The sequence below is a fragment of the Camelus dromedarius genome, chromosome 30 (genome assembly GCF_036321535.1).
Source record: "Camelus dromedarius isolate mCamDro1 chromosome 30, mCamDro1.pat, whole genome shotgun sequence".
Taxonomy (NCBI): Eukaryota; Metazoa; Chordata; class Mammalia; order Artiodactyla; family Camelidae; genus Camelus; species Camelus dromedarius.
Window position 1 is genome coordinate 21,202,420 of NC_087465.1, and position 21,921 is coordinate 21,224,340.

Genomic DNA, 21,921 nt, shown 5'->3' on the forward strand with positions numbered 1-21,921 from the left:
GGGCCTAGGGAAGTCTCATAGCACCAGCAAGGCCCTCTTCTTTTGAATTAAGTAAGTACTGGAAAATTATGCCAAGAATCAAAATTATTTTTACTGGGCTCCACGAGAAACTATGCAGCTACAGAGGCAAATAAAAGGTTCTTTGTAACAACAAACTACACTCAGTGATGGTCCTAGAAACCAAAACTAGCTCGTTGCCTAAGAATTCATGGTAGCATCAACCAAAAGGCCCCCTACAAAGAGGTACACACTTTTCTGGTGTCTTAGGATGCGAACAAGTAAATCTAAACAGGAATCGTATTTGTTTGTGTGGAACTGACTGAAATAAACAGCAAGTAGTGATTTTGAGACCAATATTGCAGAGTTTTACACTAATGTTAAAATTTACCTTTTTATGTACCTATGTATAAGCCATATGATGCTAAGGCTGATAGACTTGTGTAAAACTGTGACCTGCTGCCCCAGTTTTAACTCTAATACTATGCTCTCAAAGATCAGAGCGCCACAGGACAGAAAGTCTTTCACCCCTTTGGGTGGCAAAGTCCCCTGAGGGAAGTGAATTGTGAAAACACCCCACCTGAAAACAGCCCTGACTTATCCACTTGCTACAGGAAAAACCATACCCCTGGCCCAAAACACTTTTAGGAATCTAGGAAAATGTTTTCTTTTAAAATCAGAAGGAAAAAAATGGAACATTTAGATTAAAAATGTTTAAATATAATATTAAGATATTAATCTTTATATTAATACAGCCATAAATGTGTGTGTGTGTGAAAAAAGGACCCAAAAGTCAAAATGCCTAGACCCAGGAAAGCCAATAATGCTGTCTTGCCTGAAAAATAACCTCTCTTAAATTGCTTTGAATTAGTTCTTAGGTGTGCCGGATGCCAAGTTTCCTTTGTCAGCCAAAGAAAGTTCTCATCTTTATGCAAGAAATTCTTTCTTATACCCAATTCCTAGGAGAAAAGTAATTTTTTTAGAAGTTTCGATTGCTTTAAATCACTGTGTACTCGCGTAGGAAGTCTCTCTCTCAAATTTAATTTTTTAAAGAGAAGGAAAAAGGCATTAGGAGATGAGCACTTCATACGTGACCTTGACAGCTTGCAAGGTAAGGCGTTCCCCCAGGCTCGCCTTGGTTTGTACTGGAGCAGAAGAGACCATCTCTCCTCTTTCTTGGTTTATTTCACGGCCTTCCAGCAGGGGGCGCGTGGTTCTCAGCCTGAAGCTGCTCGCTCCCCAGCGTCTCAAGGACCGTATCCCTATTTGCCCCAAGGTCATAGCTCCTAACCGAGCTGGTCGGCCCAGGGCCCCGGACACTGAGAAGCAAGCCCTCCGGGCTGGAGACCTCGGCGCGGGTGGGGCCGATGGGGCGAGGCGGGATGCTCTCACAAAGGGGACAAGGGATGAAAGGCACCGGGCCCGGGGCCCGAGCTGTCAGCGCGGCCGCCAGCCTCAGGGCCCGGGAGGGGGCAGGGGTGCGCGGAGGCGCTCCGCAGCCCCACTCGGACCCAGGGGCCCGGGAGCCGCCACCGCGAGCGCCGAGAGCTCGGAGCCTGGTCCCCGCCCAGGGGGCCGGGATTGAGGGCAGAGGGGAGCCGGGTGGCAGGAGAGGCGCTCCGGAACCTGGCCGAGCGCCCGCCGAGAGGGCGTTCTCCCCGCCACCGGAGCCTCGCCCGGCCCGCCCGCCCCGAGCGCCAGGAGATCACCTCCACCCGCCACCTCCTCCCCCCGTCGCCCAGGTCCACCCAGGGTCCCCTCCCCCGGGCCGCCCCCGAGCACGAAGTTGGCGGGAGCCTATAAAAGCCGGCGACGGTGCGACCCGCGGACACACGGTGCAGGCGCCCCAGCAGCCGCCGCTAAACCCGCTCCAACTCCTGCCTTGCTCCGATCCACGGCGCGACCATGTCCCATCACTGGGGATACGGCAAGCACAACGGTGAGTGCGGGCGGCGGGCGGGGCGGCAGCGGCGCCCCGGGCCCCGGGCCCCTCCGGGCCCCGCAGCACCCGCACCTGCTGTTCACGGCGGCCGCCCGGGGCACCGGAGGCTCAGGTGCGCCCCCGGCGCCCGCCCCGCCCGGCCCGCGGCTCCCCGGCGCGGGATGCCCACGGCGCCCCAGCCCGACCCACTGTCGAGGAATCCGTGCGTCCCGCGGCGGCGCGCAGGGCCCGGGAAAGGGGGCGCGCAGCCGCAGGCGCCGGACCCAAGGGCAGGCTTCCCGGGTCACGAGCCGGAGACCGTCCTATCCCGAACCAGGAGGAAACGAGGAAGGGTTGTAACGGAACATTTTAGTTATTGATCGCAGAGAAATTAGGGGACCCCCTTCCCCCCGACACACCCAGCACCACCTGTGGCTAAGTCTCTCAGCACTGTTCGCGGGCGGGTTTCTTGGGCTGCTTTGAATCCTTTGCACTGAGTTTTCTCTTCATCTCTGGACTTCTCATGTTAGGGCGTCATCAGGAACCGACTTTATCGGGGCTACAGATCTGGGTTCTCCTGAGCCAGCAAAATCAAGAGAAAGATGTGTCTCGTGCACCTTGAGTGTCTTCGGGGGTTTGGGGCTTCCCAGCTAGCCGGGATCCTGACCATTAAAGGAGGAGTGCCCGGGCGCGGGCAGTGACTCTGCCCTTACATCCAGTCTGAGGACAAGAGAAAGGGATTCTGATATGATGGAACGTCCTCGGATCCTAACCACAAGCCCAGTATCAGTTGCCCAGTTTCAGTAGAAGGAACATAAAAATAGCTAATATTTAAATGGCACTGACAATTTATTCTAACAGCTTTGTATGTATTGATTCTAATTCTCACTCCAACCTACATAACCTAGAAGCTCTTATTACCCCCTAAGGCAAATGAGAAAACTAAGGCACAGATAAGCGTTTTCCCAAAGGTTATTCAGCTGGTAAGTGGTGCGGCCCGAACTGGAACCGAGCAGATGGACTGCAAAACCATTGTCCTTTTCTAGGGGTCTGAGTGTGCCCTTTCTCACACACTCTGGGGCGTTCACTGGTCTCTTCTCAACCGTAGGGCCTGAGCACTGGCATAAGGACTTCCCCAATGCCAAGGGAGACCGCCAGTCCCCTGTGGACTTTGACACCAAGGCCGTCGTTTATGACCCGTCTCTGAAGCCCCTGTCTGTTCGCTATGATCAAGCGACTTCTCGGAGAATTGTCAACAACGGTCACTCTTTCAATGTGGAGTTTGATGACTCCCAGGACAAAGCAGGTCAGTGTTTAAAAAATAACTTGTGCCTTTTGGCCCATAGCTGTTTCCCCAGTTTAACAGGAAGAATCAGGAGGTGTCAGGACCCCCTTAATACTACACTCTGATAATCTTCATTAGCTTTTAGTCTCTGAGAAGTAGGCTAATTACTTTGCCGTGGCAGGGACTGTTTCTCCCTGAAAAATCCCTGGTTTCTATGTAGGGCATTGAATTGTGATATGCCTTGGAAAAGTCACAAACAGCAAGTCCCCTGGCAAGAGAGATCAGCGACGGTGAGATTTGCAAAAACTAAACTTTTAAGACTCTTTCTGACATACTTGTCTTCCAGAATTGATGCCTATTCAATATAAAGCACATCCTAGGGTGATCTTCAAGGTAGCAGTGAGAAGAGTGATGGAAAGCTGACAGTTTAAAATCCTGAAAGTCTTGGAAACATTGTATTTATGAATATTTTCTTGGCGTTGAGCTGGTGTGATAAAAGTGGCCTTACATCTTGGTATCGACCCAGAAATTCATTCCACAAATGGAGATGTTTCAGAGTTAGTGCATACCTGACCCCTTAATGACAAAACCAATTACCATAACTTACTTGTAGTGGAGCTGTTTACAGAACTCCCATTGAATGCTTCCTTTTTCTTACTTAGAAATAGAACAGTCCCCTTCAGACATAGTAGCAGCCTTCTTTGGCTACTGGTTGATTTCATTGCCAGTGTCCTATTTTCCTGAGTGCTTTCCTCTGAAAGGCATTGAGTGAATGGTGCTACAAACACTTTCTGTGCGATGGTAGTGGTGATGTGGGAGTGGGGGGGAGTATTGGGGCAAAAATGAGGAAAGATAGAGACATCATTCAACCATGCTGTCAAAATGTAATAACCTATACTCCTCCCATATTATGTAATTGTAATTATAATCATTATGATCAAGTTGATTATTATTTTGCAGTAGCTAGCCAATGGATTCAGTACAGTTTTGAAAAAAATTCTTCCTTCTTCCCCTTGTAGGAGTGACAGTAACTTAACCTCTTTGGTTTCCTTTTTCTGAGCTGTAAAATTGGAGTAGAGTAGTATGTGTTACAGAGGAAGGATTAATTAGGACAGACGTATAAAGCCCACTGCCCCTCACCTAACAGCTTCTCCATAAATGGCCACTGCTGTTGCCAGGGCTACATGCCCTTTGCCTTTATTAGGCAAACTGTTGTAGCGACTGCACCTCTGATAAGATTTTTGAAGGAAGTATTTAATTAGTTTTTAGATGACTTCCCATCACTTGATGGTATTTTAAAATTTTACTTTCATATTTTCCCAAACATCCCATTTATTATATAAAACTATGTACTGATTTTATCTATGATGTTATTACATAGTTAATAAGTTTTACCACGAATATGTCACGTTCTGATGGATTTCTACATGAGCAGTGACTGATTAGAGCTAGCCGCCTTTTTCTAACTACTTCTCCTGGTGAATGACACATACATTACCAGAGCAGCTGGCTGTGAAATAGATGAAAACCACGTGGTTCAGACAGAGGCTCAAACTCATGTCTTCAGAGTCAGATGTATTTTTCATCTAGTTTTTATTTAAAAAAAAAATTTCTCCTAACAGCAGTTAAATGCAGGATAAGCTAGTCATCTTGAAGGCAGGTGGGATCCTGGTCCCTTTCCTCCGTCCCCAGAACCCATGCTGGGGATACTCCAGATAGAAAGGCACTGCAAAAGTAGACTTTGATAAGTGCGACAAGGAAGTGGTCCAAGGACGTACGGAAGCACGAAGCAGGCTTGGAGTCAGCCTGAGCAGGTCAGAAAAAGACTTTTCAGGGTCAAATAAGGCTTGTGCTTGAAGGATGAGGTTGAAGGATTTCAGTGTCTGGAGGAGAAGCCAAGGACGTAGGAGACCTGGGGGACTTGAGAGAGCCATGCGGTAGGTACCTTAAAAGAGAGAGGAGCGAATGTTAGAAAGACTTGTTCTCTTTTACATATGAAAGGCTCTTTTGTAATTTTGTCCTTACATCTTCAACATTTTTTCAGGTGTTTTGACCAAACAAGGAAGCATTTTTTTCCAGAGTGCTGAATATATTAAGTGTTGATATTAAGGGAAAACACATCTACGAGATTAAAAAAACATACACACACAGCAACAACAACAAAAAAACAACAATGACAAAACATGTTTAGTTATACCATGCAGAGAAACACCCTTTAGATTTTTATTTTTAAGATCCTAGACTCTCAAGTTAGAACAAATGGTAGAGACACTAGTGAAACCCACTTAAAATAAACATAAAGAAACAGAATGCTAAAGAGTTTAAGTTACTCACTAGTCATCCCCTTCCTCATTTGTTGGAGTAAGACTAAATGACAATCACTTAAAAACAGAAGTTGAATAAGAATCTTTGAACAATAATCATAGCTAGTATTTGGTGTGTATGTACCATGTTTTTAAAAACTGGTATACTTTTCTGTACATTTAAGTACAAAAATAAGTTTTCATTGTGGTCTCTCAATTTTAAAAAAATTGACTGTTTAACCCCTTTTTTATTAGGAGTTATTTTTATGATGTTAACATTTTTAGATATCCTTTATCTTCTACATTTAAATGCTTCAGTTCATTTACTTTCTTTATTCCCTCAGTGAGATTTCAGTTGTCTAGAAATTCTCATAGATTCAGATTTTCAAATATATCCTCAATGGTATCTTAAACCCAAACTTAAATACTTGGGTACCAGGAACTGATTGGTAGAATTTTTTGTGACGTTTAAGCTTAAGAACATTCTTTTTAAATGTGGAGTTAATAGGCTTTAACAAGAAGCTTGGGTTAAAACTCTCATCCATCTTCTAAATTCCTTTAAAAATAAACCAACTTAAATTAATGAAAAATTGTTAATCCTGTTAGGGTTTTTTTTTTTTTTAATTAAAAAATAACTCTCCCTGCTTGAGATCTTTTATTACTCATTTTGTCAGGGAGAAAGGGATGGTGGTCAAATTATTAACTCTTGCTAACTTATTAACTTCTATTAATGAGTTTAAGCCTCTCCTGCTTTATTGAAAGTTAGAGGCAAATATCATTGAAAAACCAATGCTCCAATTATTGGGCCAACCTACATGCAATTTCTCACATCACTTCTGTTTTTCAGAAATTGGAATAGTTGTATCTGTATTATTTCAAGGGAGAGAAAGAAGGAATCTGAGTTTACCTGAGTTCATTTCAGGCAGACCGCCGTCTGTATGACACAGTGGATCTTCATACACGAGTCCTGCTTGATTTTCAGGGACTTGCTTTTGAAGCTGTAACATTTTCCTTTCACAAACAGTCATAAGTTAAAAGGAAACATGGTAACAGCAAATGAAAAGGCTTGTCCTTCATTAATGTTAATGGTGTGAGCAGAGCCCAAAACGTCTGTAAAACTGACCAAAGCGTTCTAAACACTGTATTTAATTATGTTCATGTCACAGTTTCTTTTTTTTTTTTAAACTCCCATATAATTGCCATATACCTGAAACTAAAAACTTCTGTTCTCTTGAATTTTAATTATGTTTACATTAGCAAAAATGACAGCTAAACATTCTACTACTTTAAAAGCAATGGAATGTGGGCTTCTTTTTCTCAGATTTGTCTACATTGACATTTTGTTTTTAATTTTGGTAGGTAACCCTAGGATTATTGGCCACTGCCAAAAAAAAGCAAAACAGATTTGATGAATTCCAAAGTATTCATAGAGAAGACTGTTCATCTGTGAGAAGTGTGTTTTTAGTAGACTTACCCATTTACTGCATTGGTAGGAAATCCCTCAAATTTTAGCTTTAAACTAAAGGATTACTGGAAATAGTGTATTTAGATTTTGTATTTAAGGGAGATTGTTGACATTAATTAAGGTCATTAGTTTGTTATTTGGATACATCTTATACTAAGTAATAAAGTAAGAAGGAAAAAATTTTAATGTTACATTTTTAGTTTTTAATTGGTACAGATACCTGATTTAATTCAACATTATTGGAGTAAATCTCTTAATTTTCACAAGTGACATAATTTATATAAGTAATATGTATAGGAAGACAGATTCTAATGTTATATTTAGTGCTTATTTTGTGTGTATATATATATATTTATATATATATAAAAACATGTGTAACTGATGGGAGAGCATGAAAATGAAAATCTGCTGGGGCTCTTGGTGTTGAGATTTGGATTTAAATTAAGTTTGGGGGAATAGAGGCTTGAAGGTGTTTGAGTAGAAAACCACAATGATGTATCTCCATCACTAGTGGACCACATTTCCATCATACAATAAATCACTGACTCTTCAGAACCCCACTGACGTAGCTGGGTTTTACAGAAGGAAAAAAAAATGCAGTCAGCAATTTCTGCTATTTTAAAAAATTATTTTTGCATTAGAAAAACGGATTTTATTTTAAACTGGGATAGTCTGGAAAATGACACATGTCAATCAAATTAAGTAAATAAAGCACATCCAGAATATAGCATAAGCTCCCTATCTTTAACTTTGTCTTTCGTATTTCTCAAATAAAAAGATGTCTGCTACCTTTATTAGCATTTATAGCAATTTATTATTATAACAGTGTTTCAGGGGATTTCATTGACTAAATTCCATGCTAAGAATTTACTGTGAGGTAACCAACTAGTTGAAGAAGATTGGAAATGCTACCTTTTGTAGCAATTAAACTTTAAGACTGTAATAACCTTTCCTAATTACAATGGTCTTCTAATCTACATGGCAACATAGTTTTATTTTAACAGGAGCTCAGACAGGTATCTGGGAATGACAGATTAGCCCTGAATGTGTTTAATCATTGAGCCCAGAGCATTTTTTTTTTTTTTTTTTTTAGTATTGGCAAGCCTTGTTCCATAAAAGCTCATATAATCTTGCCTAATTCTAAATTTTCTCTTAAATAGTATCAGTTATGTCAGATGCTTAATATGGGTTTTTTTTTGGGGGGGCGGGAATCATTAGGTCTATTTGTTTATTTATTGTTAGGGTTTTTTTTTTTTTTTAAATGGAGGCTGGGGATTGAACCCAGGACCCAGTGCATGCTAAGCATGTGCTCTGCCACTTGAGTTATACCCTCCTCCCCAATATGGTTTTATTTAACTGATTTTGCCATTCAGTACAATTAATGATGTTACAAACAGTTTTTATGATTGGCCAGTTAGCTGGTAGTTTTAAAAAGTTATTATAAAGGAATTAATTTCAGTATCAGTTTACTTCATAAATATATATTTTGTTTTAAGGGTATGTCATCGTGAAAAATGAGAATTTCCTCATTTATGAAAAAACCTATTTCTGGGGGGGGAATAGAAGACTAATTCTTTCCTTACATAATTATTAGATTCAAAAACCACTTTTACATTAAGTTGATTTGCGTTTCGAGAGATGTGATTTTATCAGAATACGTCCAAATTCAAGTTTCTCAAAAGATCTGTAAAGTAACACCATGTATAATTTGTTCTCTTTTTTCACATTCTTTTCTTCTCCTGGTCTATTGTAAGACAGAGCTGGCAGCCGCAGGTTGTGTCAGGACCCATAGAAAGTCCCTACCGCCTAGAACGTCTTCCAGCCAGCGTTATCTTTTCTTTGAATAGATGAATGAGTGCTGCTTCCATCTAAGCACATTTAGGTGAAGTTGAGTCAACAAACTTTGTTGTACAGACTTTGCCCCTTGGTTTTACAAAGCCAGAGTAAGTTTGGGCTCCTTATTCTACAGAATTATAAACCAAAGCTAATAAAACACACTCACAGCCACAAATGTTCTAACCCTAGTTCTAGAGAAATAAAATTGAAGTAGTAGAACTAAACTAATTTTAAAAGCTTTTAACTATATTGATTAAATCCCATTAATATGTATGTAAGTTAGATTAAAGGCTTTTTGGATGGGATATAGAAGCAGTGATTTCTTATGATTTTAATCCTCTCTTAAGACACAACTGGTTAATTATCCACAGATAGACTGTAGTCTAAGACTGTGATTTCTAGTATGGATTTTGCTGTAACAAAGTTGCATTAATCCCAGAACAGTAGAATTGTGGAACAGTTATTAAAGTTAGAATTCTAAGCGAGCACTCTGCACTGCATCTCCTAGATGGTCAATCAGCTCTCGGTGAAGTAGTAAATAACTGCATGTACCCATTTTACAGATTAGGAAGTTCAGGTCAGAGACGCTACATAAAACATTTTAAGGGTATAAAGTTCATTGGTAGCAGTGATGATACAAATTCTAAAGAATTAGGAAGCCTGTGTAAGGAAAATTGAGTTTATACTATTAAGACCAAGGGAATGCTTATTACTTCACAAATTCTGGAAGTGGAGGTTAGCAAAGCCAGCTGAAGGACAGGCATTGGGCTGTGGCAGCAGGGAGGTTCCGGGGTGCTTGCTCGTGTGAGCAGGGGACCAGTGTCCGCGGACGGCTGCACTGGCACTTCCTCAGTGATTCACAGAGGAGTTGACAGTCCCTCTCACAATTTCCTCTCTGAGACTAAACCTCTAACTCCAGGACACACCCGGAGGACAAGAGTCGCTGTCCTCAGAAAACAGGTGAAAAAAGCCTCCATCCTTTAGTCAAAACAAGTGAGGGGCAAAGAAAAAAAAAAAACAGTTGAAATGATTTTGTTCAGGATTTAATTTTCACAGAGTGAAAAGGTTGCTTCAGGCATAAATTTGACACTATAAAATGGGAATAAGGTGGTAATATGCAAGTATGTGTGTGTTTCATGTGCACATGTATGTATGCATATATATGTATATATATGTAAATGTGTGTGTGTGTATATATATATATTTGTTTGGTTTGGTTTTTTGTTTTTTGTTTTTAGTTCTGGAAGGAGGACCTCTCACTGGCACTTATAGATTGGCTCACTTTCACTTCCACTGGGGTTCGTCTGATGGACAAGGTTCTGAGCACTCCGTGGATAAAAAGAAATACGCTGCAGAGGTAAGTTACACTTTCTTTCTTCCAAAAACTTAATTTTGTAAATTCAGCTCCAACCACAGGAATCACCTCTTTTACCAAAGACCTTCACATTTGCTTCTTATAATCTTTACTTGTGATATTAAGACTAATGCTGCAAAAGTTTCTCTGTGACCTCCAAGGATACCATTTGCAAAAAGTTAATGGATTCAGATTGGAAGGTCCTGTTTTAATGTCCATCTAGAAATAAATTTTGTGCCTTCTCTCAAAAAGATGCAACTCTTTGTCTTAGAGTTATTGATAATACCACTTGCTTTTATGCCAAGTAGTGGATAATTAGAAATTTTTTTTTTAAGTTTAGGTTAAAAATGATCCACTTTCCCCCTTTCTTTTGTAACCTCTACCTGCGAAGAAAAGATGCTTAGATAGTTCCATAGGCTTTTATCATGTAAATCATTCATTGTTTGTGATTCTGTCTCTCCTGCTTTAGCTTCACTTTGTTCACTGGAACACCAAATATGGGGATTTTGGAAAAGCTGTACAACAACCTGATGGACTGGCTGTTTTGGGTATTTTTTTGAAGGTTAGTTGATGGCCTCATTTCCCACCCACCCCCCATATTTTCAAGAAAGATTAACCAGACAGAACACTCATCACAAACAGGACATTCGGCAAAGAGCCTAGGAAATGCCTTTGACTCTGAAGTATTTTTAGCCTTACTTTCCATTTCGATCTGTTAGTAGCAGTAGAGATGCAGGTCAAAAGGACAGTCTGAGAGGTGCTTATTAGGTACCATGGCGATGTCGAGGTAAAGGATGTATACACGTGTGATGTGAAATGAGAAGGAGGTATGCTTTGGATGAATGCTAAGCTTCTTGTTTTTGTTTTTGTTTTTTTCCGTTCACCTTTAAGCCAGATAGCACTGTATCACGGTAGACAATGCTGAATTAAGACCAAATTTTAGAGGCGGGAAGAGCAGTTGACTCTGTATTGAAGGATTCAGGCAACAGCAGTAGGATATTAGGGTTGAACTGCCCTCTGGGCGGTTGTAAACCCAGTGGAGAAAGGTCTGGGCAGCAGATTCACGGGTCCAGAAATCACGTGTCAAGGTGGAAGCTACAGGTGTCTATGAAATCATCCAAGGAAAGCACCAAGAAGGAGAGGGCAAAGCTGCTGAGCAAGCAACCCTAAGAAACTGCCAAATGTAAGGCGTCTAAGGCTGTGGGAAGGATGCTAATTAAATGACTTAAAAGGAATACAGGAGTCAAGGGAGATTTGGGAGGCTGGAGGACAGAAGGAAAGCCACAGGAGGGGAGAATTTTTAAAAGGAAGGAAGATGATAGTGTAAAATCCTGCAAGAAGAGTGAGATAAGCACTTGACCGGGGCTCTTTGCCTTGGCAGTTGGGGGGATGGGTCCCTGGTGACGGGGAATTATAGAGGCAGAAGCAGGAGGTGGTCAATGAAAGTAGGAAAGTGTGGTGCCGGTGGAATCAAACTAAGATTGATGGGTGGCGTGGAGCCGGTGGGGGGTTTTGGTTTACAATTTGGAGAAACTTTATGATAGAGGGGCCCAAATCAAAACTGGAATACAGTATCTTTTTCCTCGTGTCTTTCTATAGATTGGCGATGCTAAACCAGGCCTCCAGAAAGTCGTTGATGCGCTGGGTGCCATTAAAACAAAGGTACAGTTGAACCTTTCTGCCATCTCAGTACGGTATCTATTTTCCATACCCCACCGGTTTTGGAAAATTCTTTTGCTCCAATTGAATAGCCTCGGTTGACGCGTGGTGCTGGGATGAGTAGTTAATAAAGCGAAAATGTTGCTTATGTGTTTATTTATCTTATCTTTGTCCAAGATTTGGTCCTAATGCTTGCATAATTTTAAGACCTGTATTAATTTCATCTTGCACCCCATCATTTGAACATCCGTATGCAAGAGTCAGAGAGTCTCATGATTACAAGGAGGCTGAAAGATCATCTGGTCAAATTATTCGCTCATTCATAGGGCAGATATTTCTTGAGTGCTGACTGCCTGCCAGTCACATTGTTAATCTAGTAAATACAGTGGTGGAGACCACAAATAAGGCCCTGCTTCATGGAGATTTATATTGTGACCTCTTTGAATTCATCCATCCCGTATATAAATATCCTCTCCGCAGCATAGTGGTGTTGAAGTCATAGAGCATCTGCTCCAACACTATCATGACCAGTGGCAGCCTGGCTTCATAAAGCTCATGCTCAAATTGAAGCAGCATCTGTCTTCTGAAATGCTCACCTGTTACCCCCTAGCTTGACCCCCTTAATTCATATAGGATAAACCTGCTGTGACAATGCTAATTCAAAAAGATATCTGTACCCCTGTGTTCACTGCAGCATTATTTACAATATCCAAGACATGGACATAGCCCAAGTGTCCAATAACAAATGACTGGATAAAGAAAATATGGTGTGTGTGTATATATACACATACACACAATGGATTCAGCCATAAAAAAGAACGAAATCATTTGTCACAACATGGATGGACCTTGAGGGTGTTAGGCTAAGTGAGATGAGTCAGACAAAGGAAGACAGATACTGTATGAACTCATCTGTGGAATCTAAACAAACAGAACAAAACAAACAGCTCAAAGATACAGAGAACAGATTGGTGGCTGCCAGAGGTGGGAGGGAGAGGGCATGGGTGAAAAGGGTCAGAAAGTACACATTTCCAGTTAAGAAATGAATGAGTCTTGAGGATGCAATGTACAGCATGGTGACCTACAGCTAATAATGCTGATTGCATATTTGAAAGTTGCTAAGAAAGTAGATCTAAAAGTTCTTATCACAAGAAAAAAATCTGCAACTATATAAGTTGACAGGTGTTAACTAGACTTACTGTGGGTGATCATTTCACAATATGTTTAAATACTGAATTATTGCATTGTATACCTGAAATTAATATAATGTTGTATGTCAATTATACCTCAAAAACCCCACCCTAACCTTCCTCCCACTTGACCCTATCCTCTGTCGGCCTTTCACCTTCCCCAAGGCTAATTATCTTTCGTCCCCTTTAACTAGGCTTCCATGACAGTTTTCTCTTTGCAGCAGAGCTCCTGTTCCTCTCCCAGTAACTCATTCCTGCTGCTTTTGTTCCTCTGAAAGCATAACGTCCAGAACTGAATTCAGTTCTTCCGTTCTGACCGAGCCGTCAAATAGGAGAGCAAGACAATGGCTCCTCATCAGGGACACTGTCTTTGTCGTTATCTCAACCGAAAACTGCATCATCTCAGGGGCAGCAGTTTCACTTCAAACACTGGATATGAGCAGTTAATGACTTGATGAAAACTATAAGGGCTCTTTCTAGGGGGCAGGAGGAGAAAATGGACATGTGAAATTAAGTCGGTTTCTCTTGCTCATTTCTGCTGAGCTCAATTTCCCTGTCCGATGTCTTCTCTTTAATTTCTTTTTATTCTGTTTTCTGGTGAACGTGGAATTTCTCTGGGAAAAAAAAAAGTTCTCTGGCTAGCACAGGGGAGTATTTCTGTTTCCCAGCCCTCTCCCTCCCGCCTCCTCTGATCTTGTGTCGTTTTTAACCTGTGTATTTGCCTCGTTGCAGGGTCAGAGTGCTGACTTCACTAACTTTGATCCTCGTGGCCTCCTTCCTCAAAACCTGGCCTCTTACTGGACCTACCCGGGCTCACTGACCACCCCTCCTCTCCAGGAAAGCGTGATCTGGATTGTGCTCAAAGAACCCATCGCTGTTAGCAGTGAGCAGGTCTGTTTTCTAAAGATGGGGCATTCCTTCAGACCAGGCAGAAAGGCTTGGCCTTTGGAGTCAGACAGAGGGGTTTGATCCTCCTCCTGCTGCTTCTAGCTGCGGAACTCACCCCCTGCAACAGTGCTTAGCAAATAATCTGCACTCAATACGTATTTGTGGTTATTAACTGTAACCTTAGGCAGTTTTTTTCTTTTTTTCACTCTGAGATTGGATAAAATTGAGGATTACATGAGAAAGGTGTCTGTCACCTAATAAATGCTTTTTTTTTTTTTGTAAGCTATGAGAAAACTGAGGCCCAGAACAAAGAGATTTTGCATTCAAGGGTACATAGGTGTTGGTGATAATTCCCAGCCTCCTGCTCCCTCACCTAAGAGCTTACTGCAGTTTTATTTATGTCAGAATGCATTTCGGAATTCTGACAAAGATGAGGGTCATCCTTTGGAGAAAAGTAGCTATTAAAAGTCACTCCAGGTGGCCTTAGCAGCTTAGAGCAGACACACATACGTTTCCTACACAGGTACATTTCCTGCAGTGGTGTCGTTAAGTGATCAGTGCACTGCGGCAGTTGACTGCCATGGAAGCAGATTTCCTGGGGAATGACTGAGGGGATATTACTGGACCAAAGAGATCAGGTTCAAGCCTATTGATTGATGGGGAGCTACACTGCTTCCCAAACCACCCTTCTTCACTTACATCAAGTCTTGCTTAAGGAAAGAGACGTGCTCCTTTGTAAAAACAACCTCAGAGAAGGAGACCAGTTGCCTTTGTCCCATCATTGCTCCGGGAACTGACACAAATTTATCAGGGAATAAAAATTAACTAACGATAAGGATTTGAAATCCCAGCCGGGGCAAATTCATGTCTGTTTCTGTAGATTTAAGCAGAGATGTTAGATGATCATTTGGCCCGGTGCTTACAGATCCTGGATCACAGGGTCTGATCATCCAGATGCTGTAGTTTATCTTCTCTGGGGCAGAAAACAAAACTTTAATTTGGATTTAAAATTGTTATTGTTATTTTACCTCTCAGAAGTATTTGACAGGCTTTTTGATGTGTGATTGTAAGAATTAAGAGGAAAAACAAACTCACTGAAAATTTCCTTCCAAATGACAGCAAGATTTTGTATGTATTTGACAGAAAAGGATTTGTTAGATAAAAGTATACACATATAATCTCTATGTAATTATTTATCTATTGGGAATCAAATTACATTTTGGACATTGATACGTGGTACTGTGAATGTTGGGGAATCTATTTCAAGAGACAACACAAGCACATAATTGAATACCATTGTGACATGTTTCCTTTCAGTCTTTCAATCTTTGATTTTTGTCTTTTAGGTGGCGAAATTCCGTACCCTTAGCTTCAGCGCGGGGGGCGAACCCGAGGACCCGATGGTGGACAACTGGCGCCCGACTCAGCCATTGAAAGGCAGACAAGTCAGAGCGTCCTTCCAGTAGGAGGGTCCCAGAGCCAGGGTCCGATGAGGAGTGTTTGGGTTTCCCTTTAGCTAAGCGCAAATCTACCTTGGTGAATTGGACCCTGGCTGCTTTGAGTCTGATTTTCTAGGCCCTTCATCTCTCACTTGACATGATTACTACTAAAATGTGAAAACCTAGACCAACTGAGATGCTTGAAGAATTGCTGGGATTGGGGCTTTGCTGTATTGGGAGTGGCCTTTCTGTAACAGGGAATATAGTATAAGGAGTAAGAGAATAGCCTTGATTTTGTTCACAGCACGTGGAGTGAGGCTCACTCACACCAAAAGGCTGTTTTTATAACACAGGAAAATAGAATGAGTGCAAATCCATATAATGAGACAGACTGAACTGTGCAGAATAAATCAGGTGAAACAGTCATGATGCTATCTAATGTAAACCTGATAAAGAAAATGTCCATGATTCCAAAATAGTATATGAAAGAAAAATTTTTAATTTTTATCTATTTGCAGCAATGTTATCTTAAATAGGAATTGTGCTATAATTTAGAGACTTTTGAATTTACAGAGCTGTAAATGAAGTACTATCTTAAAAATTGTTATAGTTGTGATACAGAGTATATTTCCATTCAGATAACAAATCATAACTTCATAAATATTGTATTTTAGATATATTCTCTAATAAAAATCTGGAATTCTATTTGGGGTGATTTTATTTGATGCTGGGCAGTGGGTAAGAACGGAGGAGCAAATTTCTCCTTATATCATTCACATTAATTCATTATTAATAATAAGCCATCATCGTTGGCTTACTCATAATTGAAGGAGTCTCCGTAATGGGAAAAACCCAGGTCATGTATTGTTTGCCAAGCACTGTTTTAAGTGCCTTCTGAGCACTCACTCATGTGATCCCCACGAGGATTAATCCCACAAAAGAGAGAGGAACTGAAGACATCAAAAGCAGGAGGAGGGGAGGGTGGGCGTCCTGAATCAACACATGCTCCTTGGACAGACAATAAATAAAAATCCATTTAATTCAAAAAGTGAACCCAAGTGGTACCCAGAAGTAAAAGAGTCATTTGAACCTTTGGAGGGTACACTCTGCCTATTACAGCCAGGAAGGAGAATGGATGGATGAAATTCCAGTCTCCCACTAGTATGGCTGCTTTGGATTTAGCTCCTGGCCCCAACCATGGGATGCTCAGCTCATGAGTTATCCTGGGAAGCCGAGTTTAATACATGGCTCAGGTTTCTCACTTCAGGGAATAAAAACTCTTTGTTACTTGAGATAGAAAACTCTCTAATCTTGCTCTCACCTGCTTCCTAAAGAATTAAGCTGAGTTTTGTGTAGGAGAAAGATCACAAGCTTCGGAGTCTGATGATTTGTCTTAAATCCCAGCTCTTCTCAACCTCTCTGATCCTGGGTGTGCAAAGAGGATAACACCCAAAATATTCATAATCATATGAGGTAGTGTCTTGGGTACAAGAGGTGGTCAAAAATAACACTTTTTAGAGGGAAGGGTACAGTTCAGTGGTAGAGCTTAGCATGCACAAGATCCTGGGTTCAATCCCCAGTACCTCCAGTAAAATAAATAAATAAATGACTGACCTAATTACCACCCCCCCCAAAAAAAACAAGAATTAAAAAAATAAAAATAAAGTAGAAGTTAAAAAAATAACACTTTTTAAATATTTTTTTTGTGTGTATGACTGTCGACTTTTCTTAGTCAAGAGAAAAATGTCAACAATTGGGTTCTATATATAGATGGATTATTGTGTGCTTGGTACATAAGAGATGATCTCCAAATTCTGCAGTGAAAACATTTTGTATCAGTCTCAGCTGGAATTACATTTAATCAGAAGATACCAATTTTTTTCTTGAGAAACAAAGAAGTTTTGTTGCATTTGTAATGTGCCACAAATTATTCTAATTTATACCAGTGCTTGTCAAATGTTCCATCAAAATATTCCTTAAAACAGAGAAGGATATCCTTAGGCACAGTTTGAAGCTAACCATTGCTTCTTTAAAGTCTCATGTTTTATTAAATTTATTCAAAATTTCTCTTCTACTCTGTATTATAGCCACGTTTATTTTTTTAGTACAAACTGTTTAACTGGCTTATTACAATTAGTAAAATTAGCACTGGGGGAATGTTTATTCTGCAACTTACTGTTCTCTCTGGTTATCAGGTATTTCTGCAGGGACTCAGGTGGCCCCAGTTGGAGAAGGACTGATAATGTGATTTTGGGAGGCAGGAAAGAACAATTGAAAATTAAATACTGAGGATTTTGATTATATTCATTTCTTCAAGGAGAAGTGTTAATTTTAAATACTGTTCACCTTGATACCTTAATGGATATCATAATTGGAATTAGTATGTTTAAATTTTTAAAAGTATATTTGAATTTTTCTCCTGCAGTTAGAGAACAGGATCCTAACTTAATTATTCACCCTGAATTAGAGTGGGGGCGGGTAACATAAATGATACTGTAGCAGGCAGAATAGTGGCTCTCCAAAGATGCTTACATCCCCAAAATTGTGAAGATGTGACCTTACCGTGGTAAAAGAGCCTGGCCTTCCCTTGGCCACCTGCTGATAGACTAATGCTGATTAAGCCACTAGAAAGTTTCAGATACATGGAATACTTAACTTTCTTTAATATATAAACTTTGAGTTTGAAGTACAGTACTGAAAATTAAGTAGCAGTCAGTATGTATTAAAAGGGAAGCTTTCATCAACTTGTCTTCAAATTTAAACTTACTCTTCATATTATCAGAGTAAGTACTATTTAAGAGGAAACCAAAGGACAAACAAGAGTGAGTTCCTATAACCAAAGATGAACAGCATCACCCTGGATCGCTAGATTCACCATTTTTTTTTGTACTAAGAAGTGCTTCTGTCCCGGTGGTGAGGGGCAGGTGACTATAGAAGACCTTTGTATCTGCCTGTCCACCTGCGGTGGTACCATGGATGTATATTACACAGAGTAGTAAGCTTGATTTAAATTCTTTATTTAGTTGTATATTATCTGCTCCACTTTCAGTTGGATCATGTGCCATCTCTTGACCAAGCCAGTTCTTAAACTCTGGTAGTATCGTTGTATGCAAATTCCCAGCTACAGAAGGGCTGTTGCTTAAGAGACTGTTTGCATGGGAAGATTAATAGCACTGATTAGCTTTCTAATATTTTTCACTTTTTGAAAGGTTTGTTTTTTATGTGATTATATTTAAAATCTTATTAAATCCTGAAATAAACTACCTTCCCTATAAGAGATAAATAGTGCTTAAATATGTCCACAAAAAGTAGCATCATTACATTTCACCTAGGTTTTTTTTTTTAATTGAAGTATAGTCAGTTTACAACTGTGTTACAATTTGTGTCAATTTCTGATGTACTGCATAACATTTGTCATATATATATTTTTAATAATTGGTTTGAAGGAATTATTAGGAGACCTCTGAAGGCTCTGATACTGAAAGGTTCATGTGCCACAAGTAATCATACTACTCCCTTCCTATGTGTGACAGCCTGGGGTTGGGGGGGGTCCCTCTGTGGGATTTGGGAGAGAATCACTTCATGAGGTTACCTGATGGACGCAGAGCAGCATGGTGGCTCCGATGTCGAGGACTTGTTTCACAAGGAGAGATGCCTGGAAGGAGGTTTAGGAAGACATCCCCAGCGCTCGGCAGATGGTGGCCTCCGATTGCATCAGGTGGAGAGAGTGGGTCCTGCCCCCCAGCACACTTGCCTCCACCCGGGCAGGAACTTCCGGCTTCTGCCATCTAAGCCGGCAGCCCCAGGCATCGGAAAATTTCCTCTGCACACCTTTGGTCTTTGGATGTTTTTAGACAGGGTATTGTTCCTGGACCTCCTCTTAGAAGAAGGATTCTGGTTCCTTTGGCAGAAGCCAGCATGCCCTCCCCAAGCAGGGCTCTCCAATGCTCAGCTACCAGAGCGTCGTCTTTCTCTCCCTCCTTTCACCCCACCTGAGTTTCTCCTCTGTAAAAGCTTTCAAGTCTGCATTCTTTGTTGTCTGACATATCTTCTCAGAAAGTTCTGGCAGGAGGAATGATGCCTTTCAGCCCTGAGACCAGTGCATATATAGAAAATTCCAAAAACGTTTTTGTTAAACACACAGAATATTTTTCTTTTTCTTTTGAACATATAGCAGATATTGTGGATTGCACACTTTGCAGCTGACTCGTGAAAAAGGCACTTTAAAAATGAATGAATAGAGATAATCTCTCTAAATGGATTTATGTTAAATTATACAACATTCTTACATAGCATCTGTTTTCTATACATGAGATAAAATCATATTCAATGACAATTAAGGTCCATGTGTGTTTCTGATGTGTGAGGTCCTTTATTTATAGCTCTCTTGCTGGGCCACCTAGTTTTTTCAGGAGCCAATAATGAAGCAGGATTTCCTGCTACATCTCTTCCCATGTCACTCCCGATGTGTATACCCTCAAAAATAGGGAGAAAAGTCAAGTCTTGCTGGACAATGCAAACTGAAGTTATAAAGAGAAAAGAACTGAGGTTTACATCACACGGTGCATAGCATTTCATGACTCTGTCCTCAAGGACTCTGCATCTCCCTGGGCTGTGGTCCCCAGTCCCTGCAGCTTCCCTTGGGTCTCATTTTCTTCTCTATTTCTTTTTCCTTTTTTTTTTTTTAAGTATTTTTTTCTTTTTTTATTGAAGTATAGTAAGTTTATAATGTTGTGTCAATTTCTGGAGTACAGCATAGTATTTCAGTCCTACATATACATACATATATTCCTTTTCATAATCTTTTTCATTATACGTTAGTACCAGATATTGAATATAGCTCCCTGTGCTGTACAGAAGAAACTTGTTGTGTATCTATTTTATATATAGTAGTCAGTCATCTGCAAACCTTGAACTCCCAATTTATTCCTTCCCACTCCCCAATTTTTATTTTGTTTGTTTAATTTTTTGAGGGGGGGAGGTAATTAGGTTTATTTATTTTAGTTTATTATTATTATTTTTTAATGGAGGCACAGGGCTTGAACCCAGGACCTTGTGATACTAAGCAGGCACCCTACCACTGAGCTATACCCTCCCCTTCTCCTCTTTCTAACATAGAACAATTTAGTGCCATCATCCCTCCTCCCTCCTCATACACACACACACACACTCATATGTGTATGCACACATAATGCACATGTGAATATGTGTGCCCATCAGCATACACACACAGATATCTCTCTCTTAATACTGTATGACAGATAACCATGCTAAAGGCCAGCAAAGTTTCCAGATCCACTCTCCATATAAGTGACAAGAAAATCACACATATTTATTTTTCTCATCACTATTTTTAACTCTTCTATCACACAGGTATTATCCTTCATGCCCTCAACACAATAAAGTCAAAGTTATTCTTCTTTTACAAATGGAGGCTTGAGGGCTCAGGGAGACCAGGAAATATATCCAAGTTCCCACAGCAAACAACACAGAAAGCTTTATGTTCATGCCTCCACTTAACTGCATGAAGGATGCTACCTGACTGTTAGCGGATGGAGGGGCCCCAAATTAGGAAGGCCACTAAAGTGTGGGTTCTTGCCGCTGGCTGTAGAAGAATTCACACAGCAGAGGCAGAGGGACGAAGTGAACAGCTGATTTATTGCTCAGAAGGGGAAATGGAAGGAAAGTGCTTGAGTGGGGAGAGGAGAAGATAAGTGCTCAAACAAGGAAGAGGGGCTCAAGAGGGGAGCTGTCAACCAAGGTGGGCGGTAAGGACAGCTCTGGCCTGGGCTGGACCACATGGACTTTTATGGGAGGCTTCCACTATCATGTCCTCATTCCGTGTGTGATGGAACCAATCAGCCTTGTTCAAGGTTTTCAGTCCTTGTATGGGCTCTGCTGGTGGTTGTCATGGCAACTGTCAACTGTCATGGAGCTGGTGGGTGTGTCGTTTAGGATGCTAATATATAATGAGCACATAATGAGGCTCAAGGTCCACTGGAAGTCAGATCTTCGACCATATTAGACTGGGCTGTAACCAGTTCTTGTTTCTTCTCTGCAGCTGCCTCCTGAGACAGATAAAAGTAACTGGTTTCTGTCTGAAGGAGGGTCAAGATATGATCCTGGGGGGCAACAGCCTTGGTAACAAAAAGGAAAGCTGCTTTTAAACAGAATGCCTGCAATCTGGTGCACCCAGCATCACCCTCAAAAAACCACTTCCAAAGATTTTGTTCAGCCACGAAAGCTTTATAAGGAAATGAAGAAATAATCTCAGTTAATCGTTGAGATAGGGGTCAGAGTCACTGACATCCCCCAATGCCTGCAGGCTTGTCCTGGTCAACTGTGTGAGCCTGCTCTTCTATGACTCAGGGAGGCTGGGAGACTTCAGCTTTTCTATAAACAAGAGGCTGGGGTTGGGGGAGGGGGGCCCACAGGGTCCTGCTCCCTTTCATGATGACCCAGGGCCTGTTCCCTGCCTTGGTCAACTCCCAGCCCCAGCCCTGCCTTTTCTCTAAACTGCTAGGTTTGGGGGGAGCCAAATATGAGGAACAGGGTTCACCAGGTTGGGCTGGGCAGCCTTGCGG

General features: G+C 41.2%; 1 protein-coding gene across 1 annotated transcript; it reads left to right on the forward strand.

Moving 5' to 3' along the window:
• The first annotated feature begins 1,789 nt into the window (after positions 1 to 1,789).
• CA2 (carbonic anhydrase 2) lies at positions 1,790 to 16,042 on the forward strand. The gene is made up of 7 exons (XM_031441403.2): positions 1,790 to 1,936; positions 3,027 to 3,224; positions 10,046 to 10,164; positions 10,631 to 10,723; positions 11,761 to 11,823; positions 13,743 to 13,901; positions 15,245 to 16,042. Exons 1-7 carry the CDS (start codon positions 1,903 to 1,905, stop codon positions 15,362 to 15,364), a joined length of 786 nt encoding a protein of 261 aa, XP_031297263.2. The 5' UTR covers positions 1,790 to 1,902; the 3' UTR covers positions 15,365 to 16,042.
• The last annotated feature ends 5,879 nt before the right edge of the window (positions 16,043 to 21,921 follow it).

What these genes read in the sequence shown, in the direction of transcription:
- CA2 (XM_031441403.2), top strand. Translation starts at nt 1,903, where the DNA reads ATGTCCCATCACTGGGGATACGGCAAGCACAACG. An exon ending in TTTTGGGTATTTTTTTGAAG is followed by an intron (nt 10,724 to 11,760) that starts GTTAGTTGATGG and finishes GTCTTTCTATAG; the next exon opens with ATTGGCGATGCTAAACCAGG. An exon ending in TGGGTGCCATTAAAACAAAG is followed by an intron (nt 11,824 to 13,742) that starts GTACAGTTGAAC and finishes GCCTCGTTGCAG; the next exon opens with GGTCAGAGTGCTGACTTCAC.